Source organism: Martes martes (assembly GCF_963455335.1).
Source record: "Martes martes genome assembly, contig: scaffold_90, whole genome shotgun sequence".
Taxonomy (NCBI): domain Eukaryota; kingdom Metazoa; phylum Chordata; class Mammalia; order Carnivora; family Mustelidae; genus Martes; species Martes martes.
In genome coordinates this window covers 177,052-203,530 of record NW_027666423.1, presented here as the reverse complement: position 1 = coordinate 203,530, position 26,479 = coordinate 177,052, and the positions used below count along the sequence as shown (strand labels likewise).

Below are 26,479 nucleotides of genomic sequence, written 5' to 3'. Positions count from 1 at the left end.
GCGCCGGGCCACGAAGATCCCCTCCTGCCGGGAGCAACTGCACCGAGGCTGTGGCCGGCCGCCCCGTTATCCTTCAATGAGGAAGAACCCGCTCCCGCCGCCCCACCAGGATCGCGTCCCCGACCGGCTCCGGCCTCCACTTCCTCGGCGCGTGGCCCCACCGCCCCTCACCAGTAGGCCACGCCCCTCGGCGGCTGAGGAGCGCGCCTTTCTCTGACGTCAGGTCCCGCCCCGGCCCCGCCCCGCGCCCGCCCTCCGCAGCTTGAGCGGCTTCGCCTGAGGCGGCCGTTGGGGAGGCGGCTGAGGCGGCGGTTGGGGAGGCGGCTGAGGCGGCTGAGGCGGCGGCGGTGACGGGGGCTTCGGTGGCCGACCCTGCGGACGGCGGTCGGCTGTCTGTCTGCTTCCGTCCCGGAGCGGCGGGCGATGGTGCGGCGGAGCGCGCGGACGCGGGCGGCGCGGCGGCGGGCATGAGGGAGGATGGAAGGGCAGGACGAGGTGTCGGTGCGGGAGCAGCACTTCCACAGCCAAGTGCGGGATCCACGGTGAGCCGGCCCGCGCCCCGCCCCCCGCGTCCCCGCGTCCCCGCGCCCCCGCGTCCCCCGCGCCCGGCGCCCCCCCCCCCGCCCCGCGCCCCCCGCCCTCTGCGCCCGGTGCCGCCCCGCGATCCCCGCCCCCCGCCTTCCGTGCCCGGTGTCCCCTGCCCCCCCTGTCCCGCGCCCGGTGCCCCCCCCGTACCCCGCGTCCCCCCGCTCCCCTTCCCCCGCCCCGCGCTCCCTCGCGGAAGCTCAGGTGGGCGCAGTACCCGCACGGGCCGCTGGGCGCTCTTCTCGTCGCGGGGGGCGGACGCCGGCCCGGCGGACCCGCGAGCGTGCGGTGCCCAGTGGCGGGCCCGGGAGCCGAGCGTGCGCAGCCCGCCCTCTGGCCCCGCTGGCGTTGGCTCAGGACCCTGCGGGTTGGGGGGGCGGCCGGTGATGTGGGCCGCGCCCGCCGTGCTCGGGGGCCGCTCCCGGGAGCCGTCGCGCGGGGGTGCCTGTTCCGACCAGCGCTCGGCCTCGGGCACCGGTGTGTGCGCCTTCCGTCCCGCAGCGCAGCGCGGTGTGCGCGTGTCTGTGTCCCCGTGGCCGCGCGGGGACCGTGTTACGTGCGTGCGTGCGTGTGTGTGCGCGCGTACTCGTCCCCTCTTCGGACCGACGGCTCCCGCGTTCGGCCCCGCGTTCAGCCGCAGCGCCGGGAGCCGGGGAAGAAGTTCTGCTGCGGAATCGCCGCCCTCGTGTGGCTCTCGGTCTCGGGGACTGAGAATCGCCTTGCCAGGCCCTGGCTTGGAGCGAAGCGCATTCCGCGAGCGACGGCCGTGCGACGGCGGCGCGGGGGCCCGGGCTTGGGGCCTGGGGCGCGCGTGTGCGCCCCTCGCGGGCCCGTGACGGGTTCCGAGCGCTCTGCCCCGGGTGCCGCCGCGGCTCCGTGCACCCTTTCGCCAGCTCAGCGCGTGCCGTGCTCTGTTCTGGATTTCAGCCGCTGCAGGAAGCGCGTCCTCATACTTTTATTTTCTTACTTTGTTTTGCACAAAAAATTGTATATGCGCTTCCCTGATGATGAACGAATTTGGGTACCTTTTCCTATATCTATGGTCATTTGGAACGCTTTCGTGAAGCGTCTTCAAATCTTTCCCCATTTCAGATTAGTCCTGTAATCTCTTAAATACTGATTTGCAAGTTTTCTTTATGCTTTCCGAATATGGTAATTGCGTCAGGTATATGTATTGCAGGTTTTTTTTTTTTTCCACTTTGTGGATGCTTTAACACTCAACGACGTATCTTCTGATGAGAAATCCTTAATTTTCAGAGTTACTTTAACAGAAATTGTTTCACGGTCAGTCCTGGCTCTGTCCTGTTTAAGAACTCTTTGCCCGCTCCAAAATTGGGAGGACATTCTCTGTTTTCTCTAAATGCTTTACTGATTTGCTCTTCTCATTTCGATCTGCAGTTCATCTGGAATTTGTTTTTCGTGTATGTTTTGAGGTAGGAATCTTTATTTTTTCCCCCCACCTGGATGTCCAGTCCCTTTAGCACCATTTACGACCTTTGTCATGACTTAGGTAACTATAATTGTGGGGGTTAATTTTGTAATCCACGCTGTTCCATTGATCTGTTTGCTTTTTGCCTTACTTTTTAATTAATTACGGAGTCTGTCATTTGGATTGAGAAGGGGACTTGCGTTGTAGTAGCCACGAGCTTTATTACCTTGCTACTCTGGAAACAGCCTAGTTTTGGTGCTCATTTCAAAGTGCCTTAGTTCTGCCACTTGTCACCCCAGCTTTCTCCGAACCAGCACCTCTGGGTGGTGAATGCATCCTCTGCAGAAGCTGTACAGATGCGAACAAGCCCACTGGGTTTCCGGTCTTTGGCATTTTTTTCTCAGATTATTCAGAGGGAATATAAATACTTGAGTTTTCTCTAAGACGTGCTGCCAATACTTTTATTTAGCGATTTTTTGGTTTTGCCCTGTAATGCTGTAAGTTTTACGCTTTTTCTGATACAATATTCATAGCATGTGATTAACATTTTTAAGTGTACAATTCATTGGCTTTAAGTGCATTCACATCTTGTGCAACCATCCCCACTGCCCATCTCTAGAACTTTGCTGTCCTTCCAAACTGAAACGGCCCTCATGAGTCATTGACTTACCATTCCTTTCTCCATCCAGCTCTTGGCAACCACCATTGCACTTTTGTCTCTGTGCATCTGGCTCATGCAGGTATCTCATGTAAGTGGAGTCACACAGTATTTGTCCTTTCGTGTCTGGCTTATTGCATAAGGCTTTCAAGTTGCATGCATCTTGTAGCACGTGTCAGAATTTTTTTCCTTTTTAACGTTAGATGACATTCACTCGTATTGACATAGGACGTTTTGTTTATCCATTCATTCATCACTGCACATTTGGGTTGTTTCCTGGCCTTTGTAAATAGTGCTGCTATGAACATGGGTGTACAAATACCTCTTCAAGACCTTGCTTTCAGTTCTTTTAGATATATGCATACCCAGAGGTGGAATTGGTGGGACCACATAAAAAAATGCTATGTTTAATGTTTTGGGGAGCTGCCATGCTGTTTTCTGTAGTGGCTGTGCTTTTTCACAGTCCCACCAGTGGTGCTCCAGGATTCCAGTTTCTCCACCAACACGTGTTGTTTTCTGTTGTTTTAAAATACAATAGTTATTCTAATGGGTGTGCAGAGGTATCTTATTGTGGCTTTTATTTGCATCTCCCTGATGATTAGTGCTGTTGAGCACTATTTTATGTGCTTCCTGGCCATTTACATTTGTATATCTTCTTTGGAGAAATATCTGTTGAGTCCTTTGCCTGTTTTGAATTGGGTGGTTTTGTTGTTGACTTTCAGGAGTTCTCTATATATTCTGGATATTAATCCCTTATTAAATGTCAGATTTGCAAATATTTTCTCCCATTCTGTGTGTTGCCTTTTTACTCTATTGATAATGTTCTTTGTATATGTTATGTGTATTATATACTGCATTCCTACAATACAGTAGCTAGAGAAAAGAAAGTCTTACTAAAATCATAAGGGAGAGAAAATACATTTACAGTACTGTAATTTTTTAAAAAAAAGATTTTATTTATTTATTTGACAGAGAGAAACACAGCAGAAGAGGGAGCACAAACAGGGGGAGTGGGAAAGAGAGAAGCAGGCTTCCTGCCAAACAGGGAGCCCAATGTGGGGTTTGATCCTAGGACCCTATAGTACTGTATTATATTTAGGGGTGCCTGGGTGGCTCAGTTGGTTAAGCGTCTGCTCTTGGCTCAGGTCATGATCCCTTGGTCCTGGGATGGAGTCCCACATCGGACTCCCTGCTCAGCTGGCAACCTGCTTTTCCCTCTGTTGCTCCCCCTGCTTGTTCATGCTCTCTCTCTTTCTGTCAAATAAGTAAAAATCTTTAATTAAAAAAAAAAGTTGCTAGAGAAAAGAAGATCATAAGGGAGAGAAAGTCCGTTTACAGTACTACATGTATTTTTAAAAAGATTTTACTTATTTGATAGAGATATAGCGAAAGAGGGAATACAAGCAGGGGGAGTGAGGGAGGGAGAAGCAGGCTTCCTGCCAAGCTGGGAGCCTGATGTGGGGCTCAAGCTGGGAGCCTGATGTGGGTCTTGATCCTAGGACCCTGGGATCATGACCTTAAGCCGAAGGCAGACACTTCATGACGGAGCCACCCAGGTGCCTCTATAATACTCTATTATATTTAATTTAAAAAATTCACTTATAAGCGGACCTGTGCATTTCTAAGCCATATTGTTCAAGGATCAACTGTACATGGAAAAATGAGGATTGATTGTCTCCTGTTAAAATTTGCTTCTTTGAGGAGCTGAAAATTTTACCTTCAGAGGTTTTAGCCAGGAAGTGGGCTTCTGGTGGGAAAGTTGCTGGGCCATAAGAAAGAAAACTCTGGGTTGTTTAATGGTCTCCTGAGAAGACTGTGACAGTCTTGGAATAAGGAACAGACATCTGTTGTAGCAGCTGAGCATCTACCTGCTGTGAGCAGGTGGACGGTCTGATGATTCTTTAGGTTCCCTATAGCTCTTTTTCTGCTTATTTATGCTGATATATGATTGTTCTGCCCTTTAAATTTTTTGAGGTGTCAAACTGGATGGGAAGCAATAAGTTTCTTTTTATCAGATTTTGCTTGACTAAAATTTGAAATCACACAGATACAACTACATTGGAGAGATTCTTATGCCAGGATTCTTTTTTATCGATACTTTGAAAATTATTTGGCATAGTCCTGAATTTATAGAAAAGTTAGAAATACAACAAAAAAAGAGCCTTTCTGCCCCAGAACTGTTTGAGAATTTGCCAACCTGGTTCTCCATTTCCTCAGGATACTTTTGTATATAATGCCTACAAACAGTGTGTCCTCCTGTGTATCTACCATACAACCATCAAAATAATGAAATTGAGGCTGTACCACTCATGCCCCATTCAGATTTACCAGTTGTCCCAGTCATGTCCTTTGTTGCGAAAGGACCCCGTTAAGAATCACAGGCTGCGGGATGCCTGGGTGGCTCGGTTGGGTAAGCGGCTGCCTTCGGCTCAGGTCACGACCCAGGGTCTTGGGATCGAGTCCCACATCGGGCTCCTTGCTCGGCAGGGAGCCTGCGTCTCCCTCTGCCTCTGCCTGCCTCTCTGTCTGCCTGTGCTCACTCTCTCTGACAAATGAATAAATCAAATCTTAAAAAAAAAAAAAAAAAGAATCACACGCTGCTTGTAGTTGTCGGGTCCCTTTCGTTGCCTTCAGACTGAAACCCTTCTTCAGTGTTTTCTTGACTTCCCTGTCCTTGATGCTTCTGAAGACTGCAGGCCGGTTGTTCGGATTTGTGTCTTCATGCTTGGTATCAGATTATTCATTTTGTGCCTGGGGTGGGGCGGAGGTGAGGAAAGGGAGAAAGGCTGCCTGCACTTAACGCACACATACACAAATACTCTCACGTACTCTTACTCAGCCGTAAAAAGGAATAAGGTACTACAACGTGCAGGAACCTCAGAAACATCATGCTAAGTGGAAGAAGCCAGACCCGAAAGGTCGTTGAGTGTGTGATTCCATTTATGAGAAATAAACTAGTAAAGGTAAATCCATCCATGTCATATTGATGGTTACCAGGGACCAAGGGGAGGGCAGAATGGGGAACAACTCCTTAGTGAATACAAGGTTTTATTTTGGGGTGATGAAATGTTCTGGAACTAGAAAGTGGTGGTGTTTGCACAACACTGTGACTACACTAAATACCACTAGATTGTTCACTTTGAAATGGTTAATTTTATGTTATGTGAATTTCACTTAAATAAAAAAAATACTTTCAACTGAGAAGTGACTTGAATAGGGCTGATTTGATTCATAACTGAACAGTGAATTTAAATGGACCTTGCTTTACTAGGTTTGGTCATTTAAATTATTTTAAATGCCCTGGGGAAAACATCTGTAACTTTATATTGTGAATTCTTCTTGCTTCGTGGATTTAAAACTTAGGCCTATTACTTTATTTAAATTTATAGGATTAGGGGTTATAGTTTTATTTCAGACCATGACATTTATGAAAATTCTTCAGTGATTTATCATTTTTCTCTGCCTAATTTCCTGGTCTAGATAATTCACTTACCTCAAAAAGCTTCAGCAAATCACACACTGAATAAAGGGCAGATATAATTCCTTCCCAGTGAAATCCTCTAGGGATGAAGTAAGTACCTGTGAGATGTGTGCCACTCTCCTCTCTGTTTAGTCTGCGCTCCACTCTTGGTGGTACATTTCCATACATGCATTTGTGGATCAGTCACTTACGAACAGACCAGAGCACAGCACTTAGGCTTTACCCTGCAATGCATTCTGTGAAATGGTGGCTGTGCCTCGTTTCCTTCTGAGGAGGCTCAGGAGCCCTGACCTCCCCTTCTGCTTTCACCAGTTCTGCTGCCATCGCTGTTGCGGTGGGTCTGAGGGCTTTGGGTTCTCCTGGCGGGTGGTTCCTGCATCCCGTGGGTGGAGGCAGGCAGCTGGGGGAGCACTGACATTAAAGATGGGAGAGGGAGGAGGGGTGAGGGCACCTAGGAGAATCAGGACTAGTCTGTTCCCTTCCACCGCCTCCCAGTGACCCTTCCGGCTTTCACTGCTTTTTTCCCCCCTTGTGTGATAGAATGAGTGAGAATGGAAGAGGAAGGCAGATCTGGATTCAAACTCTGAACTCAAGATTAAGTTCAGGTCCGAAGAGATTGAGAAACAAACATTTGTTTTCTCTTTGTGTGAAGGAGAGCTGCCACTTACTCTGTCATGCTGTTGTGTGGATTAAGTTGCATCTGCAGAGTAATCCGGACTTGGTGCTGGGGCATTGTACGTGGGACTTCGGGGTTGCCTCTCTTCTCTCCACCATCTTTCCTTCCCTTGCCCCCTCCACCGAAGAGGAGGAAGCGGAGGAGAGTCCTGCTAACCGGGAGAAGAAAGGGAAAGGGCTTGACAGGTTCTTAAGTGCAGTGGTTGGCAGCACTCCGGGGTCTCCACAGCTGGCTCAGCACGCATGGCAAAATGGAAGGCCTGTTCCTCGGCCTCCTCACCTCCCGTTAGCCCTGCGCTTGCTTTCTCCTTTGCTCCTCTGTTCTGCTCTTCGCCTGTACCTGCTTGTGCCTCCAGATGAACTTTGCAACCAAAAACTACATTTTCTGCGAGCTACTGTTGGCTAGTTAGTTGATTTGAGAATGAAATCGGAATGCCTAACTGGTGAGACTTTTACGAGCCTTTGCAGGTGAGAGGAGGGTTTCCATTGCAGGAGGTGGTCCTAGCATGACGTATCAGAGCCCCGGGGGGGTGACCTGGTGTGGGCTCTCAGGGTCTGAGAGGAGGGAGGGAATTTTCCCTGCAGAGGGAAATCCCGGCGTGGAGTGTGAGCTTGGGGGTGATGAGGGGCACCCGCACGTGTTTAGGGGTGCTCTGTCACAGGGTGTCAGAGGTTGGGGAGGGCACCCATACAGGATGACAGAGCCCAAGTAGGCTGGTGTCCCTGGAGGGATGGCCTGGCATGGGTATCAGAAGTCAGTGGGGAGGGAGGTAGGGCAGTCCAGAATGGGGAGTCACCTAAGCAGGAGGGTGGCTCTGGATAGGGTAGGAGTGTCAGATCATTTCCAGGGGATTGGTCCATTGAAGGTGATGGGGGCCATTTGCAGTTACAGGAAGGGGAGAAAAATGAAGATGAACAGGGTTGTTGCATTGCGGTTGGACTTGCCAGTGGACGATCAGTGCGGCCTCATGGTTTTTGACACAAAGTTATCGCAGCAGATCTCGATGTAAAGGCGGGTGTAGGTAACTGTGTATATGTACCTGTATGCATAATGCGCACTTACAGTCCTTGCCCTGTCCGTTGGGAGCGTGACACCCCAGCGGCAGGGAGTATATTCAGCACCAGATCGGTATTTCTAAATACAATTTCCCACTAATAGGGACCCAGGCTCCTTGGGGGAGAAGCTGACTGCAGGGTAGGGGAGGGGAAGTTCCAGGCTCATTCTGTGCGTGTGGTACTGCCGGAGTGCAAGGAAGTGCCCCAAGAATGATGGGTACATGTCAAAAAGACCCAGAAGCCTCCGAGGGCTTTCCCACCAATCAGGGACAATCTCAGTGTCCGGAGAATGATTGTAGTGGACCCTACACAGAATAAAATAGAACAATCTTGAGTCCAAACTGATAGGAATCCATAGATGAATAATCTTTCTTGGCAAGGAACAGGCTATTTTCCCTAGTTTCAAACTTAGCTTCCCACAAAATACTTATTAGTTAAAAGGGAAAAGAGTGATGTTAGAGTCAGAGAGCCCTGGCAGACACCATCCTGACCAGTGGTCATCGGAACGTGACCAGCAATGGGGCAGACAAGGTCTAGGCCACCTGGTAGCCTGCAGAGAGAAGTGTGAAGCATTGCTTCTGTGATGCTCCTGCCTTGTGGACGTGACGGACGAAGCTGGGCCAAAGCTGAGTTCCCGTTTCCCCGTCAGCCTGCCCCAGCTGCGGCCTTCTCCACCACAGGCAGTGCCCGCTCTGCCGTTCCAGTTCTCAGGCTAAAACTCAGATCGGCCTTGAGTCCTCTCTGCCCCCACCCTCAGGCAGTCCTGTGGGTTCTGTCCTCAGAATCTGCTCCGTTTCAGAAGGTGACGTTTGTGAAACGGTGCTTTAATCCGAGGGGCACTTCAGTAGGTCTGTAAGCCATGGCCACTACTGCCCTATTTCGACTTGACTCAGGGCCTTACCTTAGGGACCCCTTGCCAGCGTTGACCTGCACTGCTCCGGCCTTCTGTGAGTAGCTGTCACCCTAGGTGCCCACGGGCAGTGCGAGAGGGTGACAGCATCTTGTCCGAACATCCTGAGCCCAGTCATGGTACCTGGAATACATACAGTAGGTTCTGGAAGTGTTTTGTTGAGAGTTGGCGTCGTTGTTATGGTGACCATACATTCAGGCTTTTCTGGATCGTTGATTTCAAATACTTTACCTATTTGTCCTCATAAGCTCAGTTTTTTGTCAGATTACAGGACCCAGTTTTTGATTTGGAAACTATGGTTGGTCTTCTTGCTGGTTGTGTGGTGAGTGTCATGTGAGCTGAGAAGAGAGGGATTGACTACTGAGAGGAATGTGGAGAGTGGTGGTTCGCAGGGCAAATGACATAAAGGGGACCCTAGGGACAGAGCTGACTGTGCCCTGGAGCACAGAGCGATGAAACGCATTGAGGTTTGGTGTACAAGAAGACTGGGTACGTGGCACTGTATGTGGGAGTCTGTCGTGGCGAGAGGAGCCTTGCACACATACTGGAACAGCTGTGCAGGACCTGGAATGGTGAGCTTGTGGGTTTGATCCTGTTTTTAGCATTGGAAGGCAGAAATGGTAGTGGTTGGGGTAAGTTCCTCACTTGACTTGCAAGGACAAAACCAGAGAAGCGTGCTTCAGGCCACTGGCTGGTAGTTGCCAGAGTTGGCGGTGGACCGGGGTAGACATTGTTCCTAGTGCTTTTCCCAGGAAACGTGCCCACTCAGCTTCTAAGCCTTCTTCTGTGTCTGATTTGAGTTGTATTTTTGGTATGTATGATATGGTCTACATTTGAACTTTATCAATGATTCACTGAACAGAGAGGTTTCATGGTTGTTTTGGCTTTTAAGTAGGAAAACACTTCTTTTGGTTGCCACAAGATGGCATTGGTCTCAAAGTTACTCTAGTGGATGTTTATTTCCAGCGTTTCATATGCATTTTTTCCTTATGTCGTCTTACATTTATTTTCACGTTGTTCCTATATTGACTTTAATGGAATGGATATTAAATTAAGGTTCCATCTATAATGTTGGTGAGGTTTTCTTTTCCTTTCCCTTTTAGTCTTAAAAATTTTTTTTTAAAAAATTAGATAAAAAATTTTTGAACATTGCAGACATGTATAAGTGAGAGTGTGAAAGCCCACTCTCCTGTGGCATTGTTATATATTATGCTAGGTTGTTTTTTTTTTTTTTTTGGTACCTCTGTTTTCCTGTGTATATAAATGCATTTTTTGGGTGTGTGTGTGTGTGTGTGTGTGTGTGTGTGTGTAAGCATGTATTCTATTTATTGTCCATGCTTTCTCAGTTTTTGGTTTTTTACTTAATTTATTTTTGACATCTTTCTGTATTAGTATTTATTAGCAGTATCTTATTTTTAAAAATGACAAGGCAGTGTTTTAAATAGTTTAATAGTAGAATATTTAATAGTTAGATACTGTTAGCTAGTCTAATTTATTTTACCTTTACCTCTTTTAAGAGGTAGCTGACCAATGGCTTTGCTGAGTTTTTTTCCTTGAAATAACCATTTTGAATTGGTTTTTCATATTGTTTTCACAAGTATTTTTTTTTCACCTGAATCAGTTTTTGCATTGCTGTTAGGATGTATTTGCCAGTTGTTAATGAAATGCAATTGTGGAATAAATATTTAAATTTAAAAGAGGAGAGAAACTATGGCTTATTCTTTGTAAAATGTGCAAAGTACTTTGTCTTCTGTATGTGATTCTTCTAGGGCCTGCTCGTTCGAGTTACTGACCTTTTTCACAGAGTGAGGAGTTTTGGAGTATACCTAATTGAACTTGTAGTATCATACATATAACATTTGTCTCCCAACTATACGTATTTAATGAAAATCTTATGTAACTCTTTTGGATTAAAAGATTTAAGAGTTTTTGTCCTTTTTGAATTCCTACTGTATTCCTTGCTTTTTCCAGTTGCTGGTGACAATGATCTCTTCCAGGTTGTTCTTGAGCACGTTCACCCTGGCAGTTTCAGCTGGGGCTGTTCTGCTTTTACCCTTTTCAATAATCAGCAATGAAATCCTGCTTTCTTTTCCTCAAAACTACTACATTCAGTGGCTAAATGGCTCCCTGATTCATGGTCAGTATATATTGCTTAATAATGAATGTTTTCATGTTTTTCTGCACTGTATTTTTAGATTTGCCTTTTCTTAATTTCCTTCATAATTTGCATCTTCCTCCATGAGTCCTTCATAAAATCAGAAAACCAGATTTTACTTACTATTCCTGTTCTTAGTTGTGACAGCCTTTTCTGTTTTACTTAATCAAGAACCAATCTTTATACTTAATAATGATTTTGATAAGTAAGTTCTCATGTAAATATGTATCAAGAGAATTTTGGTTTATCTGGATATGTCAAAAGAACTCAACCTCCATTTAAGACCTAAAAACACTAGCCGTAGTTTTCTACTTCATTTATTTTCTCTTAGTTACTTTTTTCATTTAAGAATGTGTAATTGAAGGGGGAAAAAACTCTTTTGTTAAGTATGAACTTTAAAATTAACGTGGTTAAAAAAGTGACTTACTTGCTGTGGGCAACATGGTATATTGCTTGGAGGCCAAGTAGACCTGCATTCCAATCTTGACTCTACCATTTTCTAGAAATTTTTGATGAAGTAGGACATTTTAATTTTAATTTATAAAATATAAGATCTAATACATAGATCTTTTTTATATGTTTCATTTCCTCCCCCCTTTTATTCTTATTGAATTATGATTTCTTTATATGCGAAACATCAGCTTTTTATTAGATTTTTGTAAATATGTCCTGGTTATTTTTCTTTTTAACTTTATTTGCTTTCTTGATTGACAAAATTATTAACATTTGTATTTTGCCCAGTGTGCAGTCTTTTTTCTTCCTTTGGTTTTTCTAATTGTTCTGTGTTTAGAGGATCCTTTCCCTTCCTGAGATGTGACAAATAATCCCTTCCCCTCCCTCATTTTCTAAAGATGACTTTGTGCATAACTCTTTATCTGGAATTTATATAGATGGCTACCTTTTCTCTCACTCCTTTGTGTTTAAAGAAATGCTATGTTTGCTGTAGAATATTTGGAAAACAATATACAGTGAAGAAAATTAATGTTACCCAGAACCCTACAACTCACAGAACTATTGGGAATACTGTGGCCTGTAGCCTTCAGTAAGGTGTATTCCTGTGGATACATAACCAGATGGAAACCTTCATGGACTCACTGATAATTTGTATTTTCCTAAATCAGCATATAAGGGGGAGGTTTCCATGCCATTAACTACTTTTCTGTGCAATTTACAGTAGTGCCTGAAGCTGTTATAAGCATGGATTGTTCCCATTTTTTTTTAACTAAAAAAGCTACATCTTTACAAATAAATATTTGTCCTTAGGATAAATTTCTGCAGTTTACTTTCCAGGTAAGCACACTTCAAAAGTTTTGAGAAGATATTTCCTGATTCCAAAAAGCTGTGTGAATTCCACTAGTGGTTTCACTTTCAGGGGTGGGATGGGGGAGGGGCTCGTCTTCCCAGAATGCATCTTCATCAACTGTGGGCGGTACTTAAAACGTGCCAATTCAAGGGGTGCCTGGGTGGCACAGTCAGTTAAGTGTCCGAGTCTTGGTTTCTGCTCAGGTCATGGTTTCAGGGTCATGAGCTTGAGCATCGGGTTCCATGCTCGGTGCGATCTACTTGGATTCTCTCTCTCTGCCCCACCCCCAAACAAATCTTTAAAACAATCATTCCAATTCAAAAACGTGAAACATTTCTCCTTGTAAATGTACATTTCTTTAATTACTAGTATGGTAGACATTTACAACATTTACAAAACATACTCGGAGGTCATTCATAGTTTTTGTTTTTTTTAAAGGTTTTATTCATTTATTTGACAGAGAGACACACAGCGAGAGGGGGAACAGAAACAGGGGGAAGTGGAGAGGGAGAAGCAGGCTCCCCGCTGAGCAGGGAGCCCGAAGCGGGGCTTGATCCCGGGAACCTGGAATCATGACCTGAGCCGAAGGCAAACACTTAATGTCTGAGCCGCCATAGTTACTTTTTTAGTAAACTGCCTGCCTGTGTTTCCTTTGCCCATTTTTACAGTGTTTTTTCCCCCTTTTTCTTTTTTTAAATTACATTTTTAATTCTTGTTTGTTAACATCCAGTATGATATTAGTTTCAGGTGTACGATATAGTGATTCAGCACTCCGTACACCACCCCGTGCTCATCACGATAAGTGTACTTCTTCATCCCCATCACCTATCTCACTCATCCCCCAACCACTCCTTCCCTTCTGGTAACCACCAGTTTGTTCTCTATAGTTAAGAGTCTGTTTCCTGTGTTTCCTGGTTTGCCCCTCAACTCTTGTTCGCTTGTGCATTTGTTTTGTTTCTTAAATTCCACATATGAGTGAAATCATAGGATCTTTGTCTTTCTCTGAGTGACTTATTTCTCCTAGCATTATATTCTCACTCCATCCATGTTGTTGCAGATGGCAAGATTTCATTCCTTTTTACACCTGCTTTTTTTTTTTTTTTTAAGTAATCAGTTGTTTATCAGGTTAATTGCAGACACTTTCCTCCCGTATGTCCTTTAATACTGCTTAAACTGTTTATTGACATGAAAAATTTTAACATTTTAGTTTAATCATATATTTGAATTTGGCCTTTGTGGTATCCATTGTGCTTGAAAGTAGAAACAAATGGAGTCATGATGCTCTGAAGACCAAGTGAATTCAGCAACATTAGAACTAATTATTAAATGAATAATTTAATAATGACTTAATTTTTTGCTTAGCAATTGAAAAAAACTCAAATAAGCAAACTGAAATTGATAGAAAAAGTAAATCTTCTACTGAAAAGTCCGCTGTTACTATGAAAGGCAGGAAACAACCTGGAAAGTAAAGGCTATGAATGTTTTGGTGAGTTATTTTTAGATGACTTGTTATTTGTTATTAAAAATATGTGAATAATATATAATTTAGAAAACGTTTTTTACATGTGTTGTCTAAAATGTTTGAGGAGGACTGTTTGGCATGGTTCCGCTTGGCCCTACCTTTCTGTAAAGCTGTAGGTACTATGGCACAGATGTTTTGCAGGGTTGGGCTCCAGGTGTTTTTACCAGCAGTGCAGGTGATTTCAAGCTGGGCTAACCGGTATGACAGGTCAACTGGCCTTTGTTTCCAGTTTCACTGAGTAGAAATTGCGTGCTATACGTAATGACCTTCACATACTCTAAATCAAGGTCATTTCTTTTATTCTATTTATGGACTGGAAGTAAGAGCTACTAACACATGACATGCCATATATTTGGAGGCCTTAACTCTGGAAGTAAATATATTTGTTTTATTGGTAGTCTTTCTCATGATGATGTAAAGTGTGCATGTAAGCTCGAATATTTTGTTTATAAATTAGGGCTTAGAGCAATGATTCCCACATAGTTGATTGCCTAATAAATGTGTTGAATGAAAATGTAATAAGCAATAATTTTGAACTCCAGTAAACCACATCCTCTGAAAGTCGGGGAACTAGAGGAAGAACCTTCTAGATGATGTCACTGCTTCTAAATGTACTCTTGGGAATAGGTTTCAGGAGGCCTGGGGTGCAAGCCTCGGAAATTTTCCTTGAGGGTTTTATGACCCCTGGCTTTGTTTCTGTTAAATCTTTGGTATGTCTGTATCCTTTGCTGCATGTAGTGAATTTCATGAATCTTTAAATTCATCTTTCTCTTCTAAATTCATAGCTTTCTTTAACCTTGTCAATGACATTCGAGGGAGTGATTATTAGTCCCTAAGATTGTCTTGGGTTGAAGATTTTTCAGCCTTAGACATGCTTGCTTCTTGGCTTTTAAAAAATCATTAATGGGCTCAAATTATGGTGATACTAAGACATGCTCTGAGTCATGTCCTGTTTTCTAGACACACTCTTCCTCACCTCCATTGTGGAGGAGCAGTCCAGGTTCCACTTGGTGGTCAGGACTCCCTTCCTTGCTGGTTGAGAGGCTGGAGGACCACAGAGTGCTGGGCAGCAGTCTGAGCTTCCAGGTCCGTGGAATCACTGTTGTGTCTCCTGGTGGATGTGTTCCTCCCTTTGGAGCTAGAACCTCTAGCCTAGCAGCACTAGTTTCTAAGGTTATAGGAATAGGAGGCAGAAGGTTTGCTAGGGGTCAGTAGGGATACTAGTCAGTGCTACCACTTGCATTTCTGCCCCTTGATTCCTGGGCCTGTGAACCCTGGCTATGGGAGAAATGCCACCATGTATTGAACACAGATTCAGGGTAAATACAACTTCTTGAGTACCTTTCTTCAGCCCTGCGAGGTATTACCTCCTAGCTAGTACCATAACTGAGTCTTCAAAAGGGCATTCTGTTGAACCAGCTGCTTCAGGACGGCGGGAAACATGCATGGCCAGTGAATTCCAAGGGCATGGGCCCATTGTTGTTCTGCTGTGAGGTATTTCCTAGATCAGAAGCACTCCTGTGATGATGGTGGACAAGGCATTCTGAAAGTCCGCAGATAGTAGTTTTGGCAGCAGCTCACCTTGCGTTCAAGGTGAATCTGTACCCAGAGTAAGTGGCTGTTCCAGTGAGGACAAAATGTTGCCCTCTGCATGATGGGAGTGGCCCATTTCACTGAACCCACCACCAGGTAGCTGGCTAATCTCCCCTGGGAGTGGTGCCATAGTGAGGTCTCAGTGTTGGTTTTTGCTGCGGGCAATTAGGCACGCAGTGGTAACCGTAGCCAGATGAGTCCGATGAGTAGAGGTGCACATAGCTGAGCCCATGCCTAATCTCCACCCTGCCATCATGACCACTTTGTTTATGAGCTCATTGGACCAGGACAGGGGTGCTGGGGAAAGAGGCTGACTGGTGTCCTGTCCACTTGATTATTAAACTCCTCCTTTGCCAGTGTCCTCTTTTGACGAGCAGTCACATGGGACATGTATATCTTCACATTTTTTTCCCCATTCAGAGAGTTCTGTCTGTATACCTCTGCCCCAAATTCCCTTGCTACCAGTTTTCTAGTCATTTCTTCCTGACCATGTGGCACATCACTGGACACAACGCATGAATTTATAATCCCATGTCTGGCCATTTCTCCTCCCAAGCAAAGTGAACGGCCAGGAGCCTCGGGAGGATTTCCCTTCACTGCTGTCCTTCCGGGATGTTTCAGGGGGGCCCTAGTGCTGTGGCGTCCACTCTGGGTGCTGTTGTGCAGAACCATCTGTAAACCAGGCTGGAGTCTTCCCTCTGTCAGCTGACTGTAAGGAACTCCCTATGAGGCCCCAGGTGCAAGTTGGGGGAGAGAAGTAGTAGAGTAGGAGTGGGGACCATGGGCATTTGGGCCACTTGTTCATGTGACTTACTCGTACCTTCAGGGCCTGCTTGGGCTTGATCACGTCCGTACCACTTCTGTTGGATGGTGGAGTGCTGCTGCACATCCGGTGTTATGACTCGGTGGGTCAGATGACAAATACCCTGTTCACGATGGGCAGCTCCAGTCACGTGGTAACTTGGTGGCTCATGATGAAGTGTTCAGTCTCTTTGAAGGCCCAGTAACAGGCCAAGATCTGTTTCTTAAAAGAGACTGGTTATCTGTTATCTTCCTGTATGTCCCAGAGGGGCAGGGGCTGTAGTGCTGTAGGGCTTTGCTCTAAAGTCCTAAGGGCCTGTGCCGTGATCTGTCTCTAGTGCCTGCCAAAGGCTCCAACCAGCATCCCTGTCCGCCATGGACACTTAAGGCACCAGTGGATTTGTGGACCCGGTGGCCTGAGGAGGGGAGCAGCTTGCGCAGCAGCCTATACTTGTCGCAGAACCTTCTTTTGTTCTGGACCCCACCGTACACTGGCAGCTCTGGGCGTCACTCGGTAAATGAGCTGGAGTAACACATCCAGAGGGGTCGGTGAGGAATATGTTACCTCCAAAATCCCAAGAAGCCCGTGGACAGTTGTTCCTCTCTTGGTTGTAGGAGGAGCCCAATTCAACAGCTCATCCTTCTCCTGAGAGCTCTCCATGTGCTCCATACCACTAGACCCCTAGAACTTTGACTGACGTAGAAGGCCCCTGAATTATTCTTGGATTGATTCTCCACCTCTGACATGAAAATGTCTTACCCATAAGCCTGGATACTTGCTACTTCTCACTCACTAGATCCGGTCAGCACAATGTCATCATTAGAATAGGCCCCTGTGACATTTTGGGGAAGGGAAGGGCCATCAGAATTCCTGCACATTAAATCGTGACACAGGTCTGAAGGGTGGGAGGGCCCTGAGGGAAAACAGTGAGGGCGCTTTGCTGGCCTTGCAGCTGCGAGTAAACTTGCGGTGGGTCTTAGGGACAGAGATGGAGACAGAGGCCAGGAGTCACACACCAGGTACCAGTGTGTTAATTTACTCAAGCATTGAAACCACATCTGGAACAGCAGCTGGAACAACAGCAACAGTGGGGGGTCACCATCGAGTGAGGCTTATGGTAATCAACTGTCATTGTCCTAAGGTCTGTTCTGGGGATGTGGGAGTCACCACTTTTGTGTCTTTCTAACCCTTGATGGTGGCACTAATCTCTGCATTTCTTTCGGGGATGTGGCATGACTTTTGGTTTACTATTTTCCTAGTTAGAGGCAATTCTGGAGGCTTCCACTTGGTGTTTCCCACTGTAGGAGCCCTTACTACACAGGTCAGGGCACCAGAGTGGGAATTCTGTCAGTAGGAATTCTGTCAGGAATTCTATTCCTTGTGCATTCCGGCACTGGGCATGTGACCATAGACCAGGTTTGCAGACCCACTGGGACATCTGTGAGACCTGAGCTAATATTCCATTGACCGGCTGACCTCCATAAGCCCTTCCTCTGACTGGTGGGCCACAGTGGTGTTTTGGGTCTCCTAGATTTAGTGTCAGGTCACAGCCAGTGTTTAGTAGTCTCTGGAAAGTCTGAGGGTTTCCTTTACCCCAGTGCAGTTATATCATCCACATTCGTCAGTCATTTAACATTTTGTAAAACTTAGCAGATTTTCTTGAGTTGTTATTTGTCTTCTTGGTTAAGCCTTTTGTGAATTTATGCCAAATTCTTTGAGGTCTCAGAATATGTCTGAAATTATCTTTATCATTGCTCCAGTACTTTCACACTGAAATTGTCCAGTAAAGATTCATCGTTCAGTGAATAAAAGTTATTTATTGTGTCATTAGCAATACCTTGGTTAAAAAAAGAACTTAATTTGAAAAGAAATAGAATGACTTACCTATAAAATTGTCAGTATGGATGGTTTTGATCGCTTGTGCCTTAGTGTAAATCACATGGGTTAGGCCAATATGAGTGTTGATAATGCTTTAGTGTGTTTAAAAATATTTAGTTTGAATTAAATACAGTGTCTGGATTTTGGGCACATGAATTTAAGAGGTTACATGTTAACCAAATTACGGTAGATGGCCACTTCACTTCTGTGGGCCAGAATTGAGTAATGTAAATAAATAAAATATTACTCTTAGTTCTAAATCTGTATCATGTAACAAGATGTATCTCTGTCTACAGTGAGAAAATTATTAAAACAGCTTGAAAAATGTGATGTACAAAAGTGATATCAGAGCTGGAATGAGGCAAAATGGTAATCCTGTGATTATGGGCAGTTTTAGCCCAGTGTCTGTCAGCCAGACGCAGTTGAGCTGTGTCCCATCGCTCACTTAGTGTGGGTATGACATGGCCAGCAACTATAGTTATTCTAGGATGGTACAGAGAGAGCAGAGATGACAAATTCAAATGGTAACTAAAATTTGTATTGTCACTTTTATTGTTAAAATTGGAAAAAGGTGAAAAATGGACAGAAAAAAAAGAAAGCATCAATTTGTATTCACTTTCTTTGTATCTTGTTAAAAACTTAGAAAAATATGAAATTAGTGAGTTCCACAGGTTGAAAAACTGATACACAGGGGATTTTCTTCTCTGGGTGATAGACATGTCTTGGAATGAGATGGTGACTTGTGAATGCACTAAATGCATTGAATTATTCCCTTTCAGTGGTAATTTCACGTTATGTGAGATTAAAGTTAAAAACTAAACAGGAATAAATCTTTGGAGGGTAGGAGAATAATGGTGTTCAGTTGTACCCTTAAATGGTCAGGAAATCGTTCTTCAGTTCTTTAAGGTATCCCCCCACTGGGGGTCAATTTTTGCTAAGCTGTCAATACTTACTTATGAAACAGACAGAGACACCTATTTATAACATGATTGCCTAGTTGACATTTAGTTGTTAAGAGATAGCCACCATGATCTGTGTGGGCTTCTAAGTCCATGCAACATTTGGGTCATTTTCAAGGCTGCCTGGTTTTTGCTTTCTAACAAGCTTTCTGCTTCTTTGCGTGTATGCGCGTGGCTTAGCAACCATGGGTATGTGGGTGGCTCGAACCAGCTTCAGTTTCTACTGCCTGCCTCGGGTAAACCTGGAGTTTATGTGGAGTGCTTATCCCATCCAGATGGCTCTCTGACCTCTCAGAGCTTACAGTTAAATACCTTGCTACTCTTGTTTCCCCTAAACAGCATTGCAACCTCAGGCTAGAGAACTCTGTGTGCTTAGCATGGAGGCCACCTCTTTGACTTACTCTGCCTCAGGTCAGGCAAGTCCCTTCTCTAAGTGACAAGTTTCTGGCATGGGAAGTGAGAGCACAGCACAGACTCACACAGCTCTAACCAAACTTCAGTAATCTTCATGAATAAACCCTTCTTAGTTTGTTGTAGGTCTTCAGAGTCTTTAAAATAATATTATCCAGCTTTATAGCCTCGGGGCGGTGAGCCGAGTGGGGGCCCCGCCGCTCTGCCCCGTCAGAGCGGCGCGCCGCTGCACTGAGATTTGAGAGGCTTGGGCCTCGCACATGCACTTTGGGCACCTTTAGTCGCTGGCCCTTTATGCGCAGGCGCAGCCACGCGGGTTTCAGAGGTGCGCAAGCGCATTTGTGCCTGGCGTCATGGTTACGGTTGTTAGGTGCTCCAAGATTCCAAACCGTTGTGGGGTCGGTTTGGCTTATCTCTAGCACTGGTGCTGGTGTGTAGAAGCGGTGAAAAGCCCAGTGGAAGGTGAAGTGTTGGTGAAGCCTCTAGGCTTTGCAATGAAGAAGTTTTTTGGTTTCAGGACTGGGAAGGTTGGTTCATCCGTGACCTTTCGCAGGGAAGTGATGAATGACTTGAGGGCCCCAGTTGTTAAGAAGGGAGAATTCAACGAGTCCCAGCGGGTGTATAACATCCGAATGAAAGATCTCAAAGAGATCCACAGAGTTGCCGTCATGAACAACATATTGAAAATGCAGCGGTTGCTACTGCTTGGGAAAGATGTGAATAAAAGAGACAAGAAAAAACGGTAATAGAGCTGTAAGGGCCTGCTTAGCCAGAGGGAGTCATTTTGTGAACTTAGATTGACCCTGCCCCTTCCAGAGGAACTTACTTGCAAAGTCCAGTTACAAGGGCGGGTCAGGCCAGGTGAAGACATCCAATCAGTGGGGTGTGCATATATCTACTAGGGTAAATTGAAATTCAGTTGGCCACTCATGTGTAACCTAGCAGTTTTCTCTGTGTGTTGCAGACCTATTGCAATCTCACTGGCCACCTGTGTATAGCCCGGCTAATCTACCTCTATAAAAGTTAGTCTGTTATTTTTAATGGACATCTTTTTATACGATAATGTTATAAAAAAAGATCTATTCCCATAATAGATCAACTTCTGGGCTACAAATTCTTTCGATAAAATCCAATATATAATTTATATCTGTGTCCACTTTGTATGTATGTTATTTACTGACTGGCTGTCGAAAGAAATTTTGAATTGGGAAGATGGTTCTGTTTGTGATTAGGAAGACATATTTCTCAAAATGTGTACTCTTCTTGTATTTATCGACATTCCATAAAGCAAATAAAATCATCATGGTTTAAAGAATTTTGGGTTACACCTGCTCTCTTTTATCATTGTGATGACATTAAGAAAATTTTTGGAATCACTATAGTGTACACCTGAAAGTAATATAACACTGCATGTTAACTGGAATTAAAATAAAAACTTAAATTTTTATAAGCAGACAAATTTACCCTTCCAGATATCAAAATGTATCTTAAATTTCCACAATTTACACGGTTACTAATAGCTGAAAGGACAGATGAATGAATGGGGCAGAGTAGAAAATGCCAAACACCCAAATATGGTGACATTTCATATTAGTAGGAAAAGGTGAATCATTCATAAGTGGTGGAGAAATATCTGTTATTTATTTTTTATAATAGTATTGAATACTAATATTGATCATTGGTAATTCTTGATTTTCATATGATCTATAAATCTAAATATCTAATAAAATGAAGAAAATAATTTCATTTATTATTTAATATAATGTATATAAAATCTATCATATAAATATATGATATATTTATGTATAAGATATATAAAATATTTATTATTTAATATATAAAAATATATAAAATACATAATCTATAAAAATAAAACTGGTCCCGTCTATTTGAATCCTGAGCTTCCTTTGGCTTAAATTTCTTGAAAATCAGAGTGAAGAATTACTTAAAAAGAATTCTTCATTATTTTAGTCCTCTTTTCCCATAATGCTTTCAAGAACTAAAATGTATTTAAATGCCAACCATGTGACTAGAACTGCAGTAGAACTGTTGTATGTATATACCATTATTTCAGTTAACGTAAGGCACATTGATTGTGTGATGCCCCACCACTTTATATACCAATAAGAAATCTTAAAAAATTCTGCCAATTATAGTTGTAAGACATTTTGAATTATAAATTGCATCCCAATGTCAGAGATACTAAAAGGTGACAAAATGAGCCTCCTAGAATCATTGATATATAGTATTCCTGTGAATATTTAAAACATATCTGAGAAGTAGGCATAATTGTATCACTTTACCTAATAGGAGAGTTGTCTTTGTACAGTAGTAGCAATAGTAATAGTTATAATAATAATATGTAAAAAACTTTGCATAGATCCTCATTTAAGCATGGTGACGAGGTCTTGTGAGATAACTATTCTTTATTTTATTTTTATTAGTTTTTAGTAATCTCTATAGCCAACACGGGGCTTGAATTCATGACCCTTGAGATCAAGAGTTACATGACCTTCAAACTGAGCAGGGCAGGGGACACGAGATAACTATTTTCATGTCCATTTTGTTGAGGAGGAAATTGAGGATAAGGCTGAGTAATAACTATTAAGTGACAGAGTTAAGTAGGATTTAAACCCAGGTTGAGCTGAATCCTGAGGTCACGCTCTACCTAGTCAGATAGCCCGCTCTTTTACTAGCATGGTGACTAATCACTAATACATATTGTACTTTCGTCAAAAGAAAACTAAATCTTTGTTTTTGAGTCAAAGGAATAAGATGCTATTTAACGTTTACGATTACATGAATTAACTGCATGTTTTGAAGTAGTGCACTATAATTTCCTAAAACGTTCTTTCACTTTCCTAGGACTCCTCTCCATCTGGCCTGTACCATTGGCCATGCCGACATGGTGACTCTTCTTGTACAGAGGAAATGCCAGCTTAATCTCTGTGATAAAGAATGTAGGACTCCTCTAATGAAGGTGTGTGGTAGCAGCTGTGTCTGCCTGAGATGGATTTGATTGAATTACGTAGAATGAAACTTTATTGCATTTAAATGTAACTAATTGGTGAAAACTGTGGCATGCTTGCTTTAAATTCCCAGAACTTACACTCTGTTTCTTGGGATACTACTGACAGGCTATACAATACCAGGAAGAGACGTGTGTAACTATTCTCTTAGAACACGGTGCTAATCCACACCTTACGGATAACTTTGGCAATACTGCCCTCCACTATGCTGTTGCTGGTGACAACACGTCAATAGTAGAGAAGCTGATTTTATACCATGCAAATATTGAAGCAAGAAACAAGGTATGTCAACTTTATTGATAAAGTATTTGAAATTTTAAAACATACATATAAATTTTTTTAGCGACAAAACATTTATTTACGTATTTATTTATATATGTAATAAATAATAAATACTGAATTCGATACATCAAGTCCTATCACCACGGAAACAACTCCAAAGCCAGGGCAGGGAGAACTAGAGATCGACGATGCGCACAGAAAGGGCAGAGTTCTGTTTCCCATCCACTCTTCCACCCCAGAAGGAGAATCTTCCCATTAGTGCTTGGGAGTGGATGGTGGGCTCAGAGCCCACAAAGGATTGAGGGCCTGGAGGGGAGTGAGGTGATGATGGAGGCTGAGTGCTGTGCAGGGGCTTAGGAAATGGGTGCTGCTGGGAATGGGTGGGAGTCCATGACCCAGTGGGGTAACTTGAGTGAGTGCAAGTGGGAGGAGAAAGCAGCAGGTTGCAGGCCCTGGCCACTCCAGGCCCCAAGGTTCTGAAGATGAGAGCAGGGGGATCGGGTCATGACATCCTACAGGGGCGTCTACTTGCGCTCATAGCCACTCTGCCTGCCATGTACCGCAATGGGGTCTCCCATTTCACAGAGTAGTTCCTCCTCAGCATTGTGTAGGTCCTCGGGGGGGTATAGCTGTGCATGGGGAGTAGTGGAGGACCGCGCTCACTATTCCACTTGTTATTTCTTTGACGTGCGTCACCTCCTACCACTGCCCTTAAGGAAGCACTGTTGGTTGACATAGATAGGGTCAATTTTTCATATGTAGAAGCTCGAGCATTCCCTGAATGAAAATATTTTGAAATAACTTAATTGTCTAAGATTTCCCTTTATTTTTATTTTTTAATTTTTTTTTTCTTGAGCGTACTTTTTGGAAATACATTTTTGTAGGAACTGTAAAGAAAGAAAGCAGGAAGAAAGCACATATACAGACTTGTAAGAAGAGAAGCATGTTCTTCACATAGCAAGAATTTTTATGCCTCGGCTTCTAACCCAAGGAGTACTTCTGAGTAATTTTACATGGAATATGCTTTATTCTGCTCTAAGACCATGATCTTGTTATAGAGATAGAGAAGTGATCTATGTCTCTATGATTCAGCTGATATTAACACTAATCTTTGATACATTTTCATTCTTAAATGCAGCAATTATCTACAATTGCTTATAGTTACTAAGATTTAGTTGACCCAAGTGTTGGTTTTCTTCAAGTTTTGAAAGAGGCCGGCTTTGGCTAACAGTGCTGTAAACTGTCAAGTCAGTTATTCGAAGTTTTAAGATTTCACTTTAATGAAGTTTAAAAAAAAAAAAAGATTTTATGTATTTGAGAGAGAGTGTGAGAGACAACACACATGAGTAGGGAGGAAGGGCAGAGGGAGAGGGAAAAGTAGGGGAGCCTGATGCAGGGCTGGATCCCAGGACCCCGAGAGCACGGCCTGAGCCGAAGGCAGACGCTTAACTGGCCGATCCACCCAGATGCCCCAGAGCTGCTCTTTTAATTCAGAGTGCATCTCCTCAGTGACCCATTTGGAGCAAGAGTGCTTTATGTTGACATCTGGGATCCTGATACCATTGATAGAAGAGAATCAAGCATGTTGGTATAACCTGGAGAAAACCTTCACCTTTATTGGAAAGCTCTCGACACTGTATCCCTGAAACTCTAATTTCTCAAATGTTAATGTTTGCCGTGAAAAGTATTGTCAAATGGGGATAAGCAAATTTAAACCGATTTCTTTTGTGCGAGAGATATAGTGCAGTTCTGTAATATTTCTCAAACATAGAGGATCATTGACTCTTTCTATTGAGGCACAATCCTCACCTTCCAGCAAAGTGTGTGTTCTTTGGGATATAATTTGAGAAACACTACTCCAGAGATAATCATTTAGGCTGTTAACTCAGTAAAAATACTTTAAGCTTTTACAGCTATGTCTTAGAGTTTGGAGATACAGAGATAAAAAATAGTCCCTTCCCTCAGAAAGCTCTTGGTTTCGATGGGGTGCAATAAAATAATTGGAGTATACAATGCTAAATGCTGTGATAGAAGCCGAGATTCTTGGAACCAGCCAATGTTTGAAGTAAGATTTGGAGAATGACTACAGTTAATCTGTTGAAGAGGTGGAGGAGGGCTATTTAACTTAATTTGTTTTATTTTTTTCAAAAATATTTATTAAGTTGAGAGAGTGAGAGTGGGAGAGAGAGCATGAGCAGAGGTGTGGGGCAGAGGGAGAAGGAGAAGCTGACTCCCCACGGAGCAGGGAGCCTGACATGGGGCTGCATCCCAGGGCACTGGGCTCATGACCTGAGCTGAAGGCAGAAGCTCAGACTGAGCCACCCAGACCCCCTGAGGCGGGCTGTTGTAAAGAGAAGGAGCAGCTGGTGAAAGCAGGGGGGTGAGGGAGGGTCGGGGGGTGGGGAGGATGGGGGGATGGGCAGGATGGGGGGGTTAGAGTACTTATATATGTGTTTAAGTTTAGAGGATCCTTTATAGGTTTTAAAATTCAGTATGGAAATATGTAACTCTGTAAATTATAAATTGTAAATGATAAATTGTTTTTACACTTTTACAGTTGGAACTCACACCTTTTTTACTTGCTGTAAATGAAAACAAACACCAAATGGTGGAATTGTTAATTGGAAAAAAAGCAGATGTACATGTGGTTGATAAGTCCAAAAGGTACAGTAGTTGTCTTTTTTTAAACCTTATATTGTTCTAGGATGGTAACAGTTAAGTCAGACTAACTTAATAAGAAGAGGATTAATTTATAATTATATAGTGAAAAATGTCGACATGTCATCAGTTAGGCAGAAAGCAGTTATTCTGATGGGGCAATATGAAGAACAGTATACGGCAGAATTTATATTCCTTCATATCATTAACTGATGTGATTTGCAATCTTTTTTTTTCTGCCATGTGATTTTATGTTAGCTAAATGGGTTTCATATTAGTTTTATTATAAAGTGTGGACTCCTTTTATTTTATGACACAATACTGAACTTCTTACCCTTTTATAGTATTTTTTGGAAACTTCTACTTCATATATATTTTCTTTAAAAGATGCATATTAAACATAAATAGGAGTTGTTTTATCTTTTGAATGACTCCTTGCTTTAAATTGTCTTTTTTTTTTTTTTTAAGAATACTGATGTTAGATGATCCCTAAGTGATTATTAATTAGTATTACCAGATAGTGTGGGCTTATCATCCTTTTTCGTGTTCAGTATATTTTTTGTTTTGTTTTGTTTTGTTTTCGTTGGTAAGGGTAGAAGGATGAAAGATAACTTTAATTGAATAGATTTTTCTTTTAGTGAGGACAAATCATAGGTTGGTGATAAAGAGAAAAGAGATGGACTTTAGATAGACACAAGACTAGGTTTAATTCCTTTCCTACTTGCTGGGTATGTGACTTTGGAAACATTACTTATCATCACCAGATACATTCTCTCATATGAAAAGGAGGATAATATATCCTTCAAGCGTTGTTGTGTGTAAATAATATCTTACATATATAGTATTTAATTTAGTGCCTAACACATGCTTATCTTAGTATCATTAACTGCAACTATGACTCTTTTGTTACTGTTAGTGTGAATACTGTTATTTTAAGCCTGCAAATAGCTTTTTTGTTTTTTTTTATTTTTTTACTTTTAAAGATTTTATTATTTTTTGAGAGAGAGAGAGCATGAGCAGGGGAAGGGGTTAGAGCAGGGAGCCATATGTGGGGCTCAATTCCAGGACCCTAAGTTCATGACTGAGCTGAAGG

The 26,479-nt window shown here is 43.4% G+C and overlaps 1 protein-coding gene across 1 annotated transcript in view; it reads left to right on the top strand.

Annotated features, from left to right (window-relative positions):
• Nucleotides 1-257: 257 nt before the first annotated feature.
• Nucleotides 258-26,479, top strand: part of LOC308338026 (ankyrin repeat domain-containing protein 26-like) — a 99,372-nt gene continuing 73,150 nt past the window's right edge. The window contains exons 1-4 of the mRNA XM_080831585.1: nucleotides 258-542; nucleotides 22,283-22,397; nucleotides 22,555-22,728; nucleotides 25,286-25,392. Of these exons, the coding sequence (XP_080687711.1) occupies nucleotides 478-542; nucleotides 22,283-22,397; nucleotides 22,555-22,728; nucleotides 25,286-25,392 (461 nt within the window). The 5' untranslated portion in view covers nucleotides 258-477. The remainder of the gene's footprint in view (nucleotides 543-22,282; nucleotides 22,398-22,554; nucleotides 22,729-25,285; nucleotides 25,393-26,479) is intronic.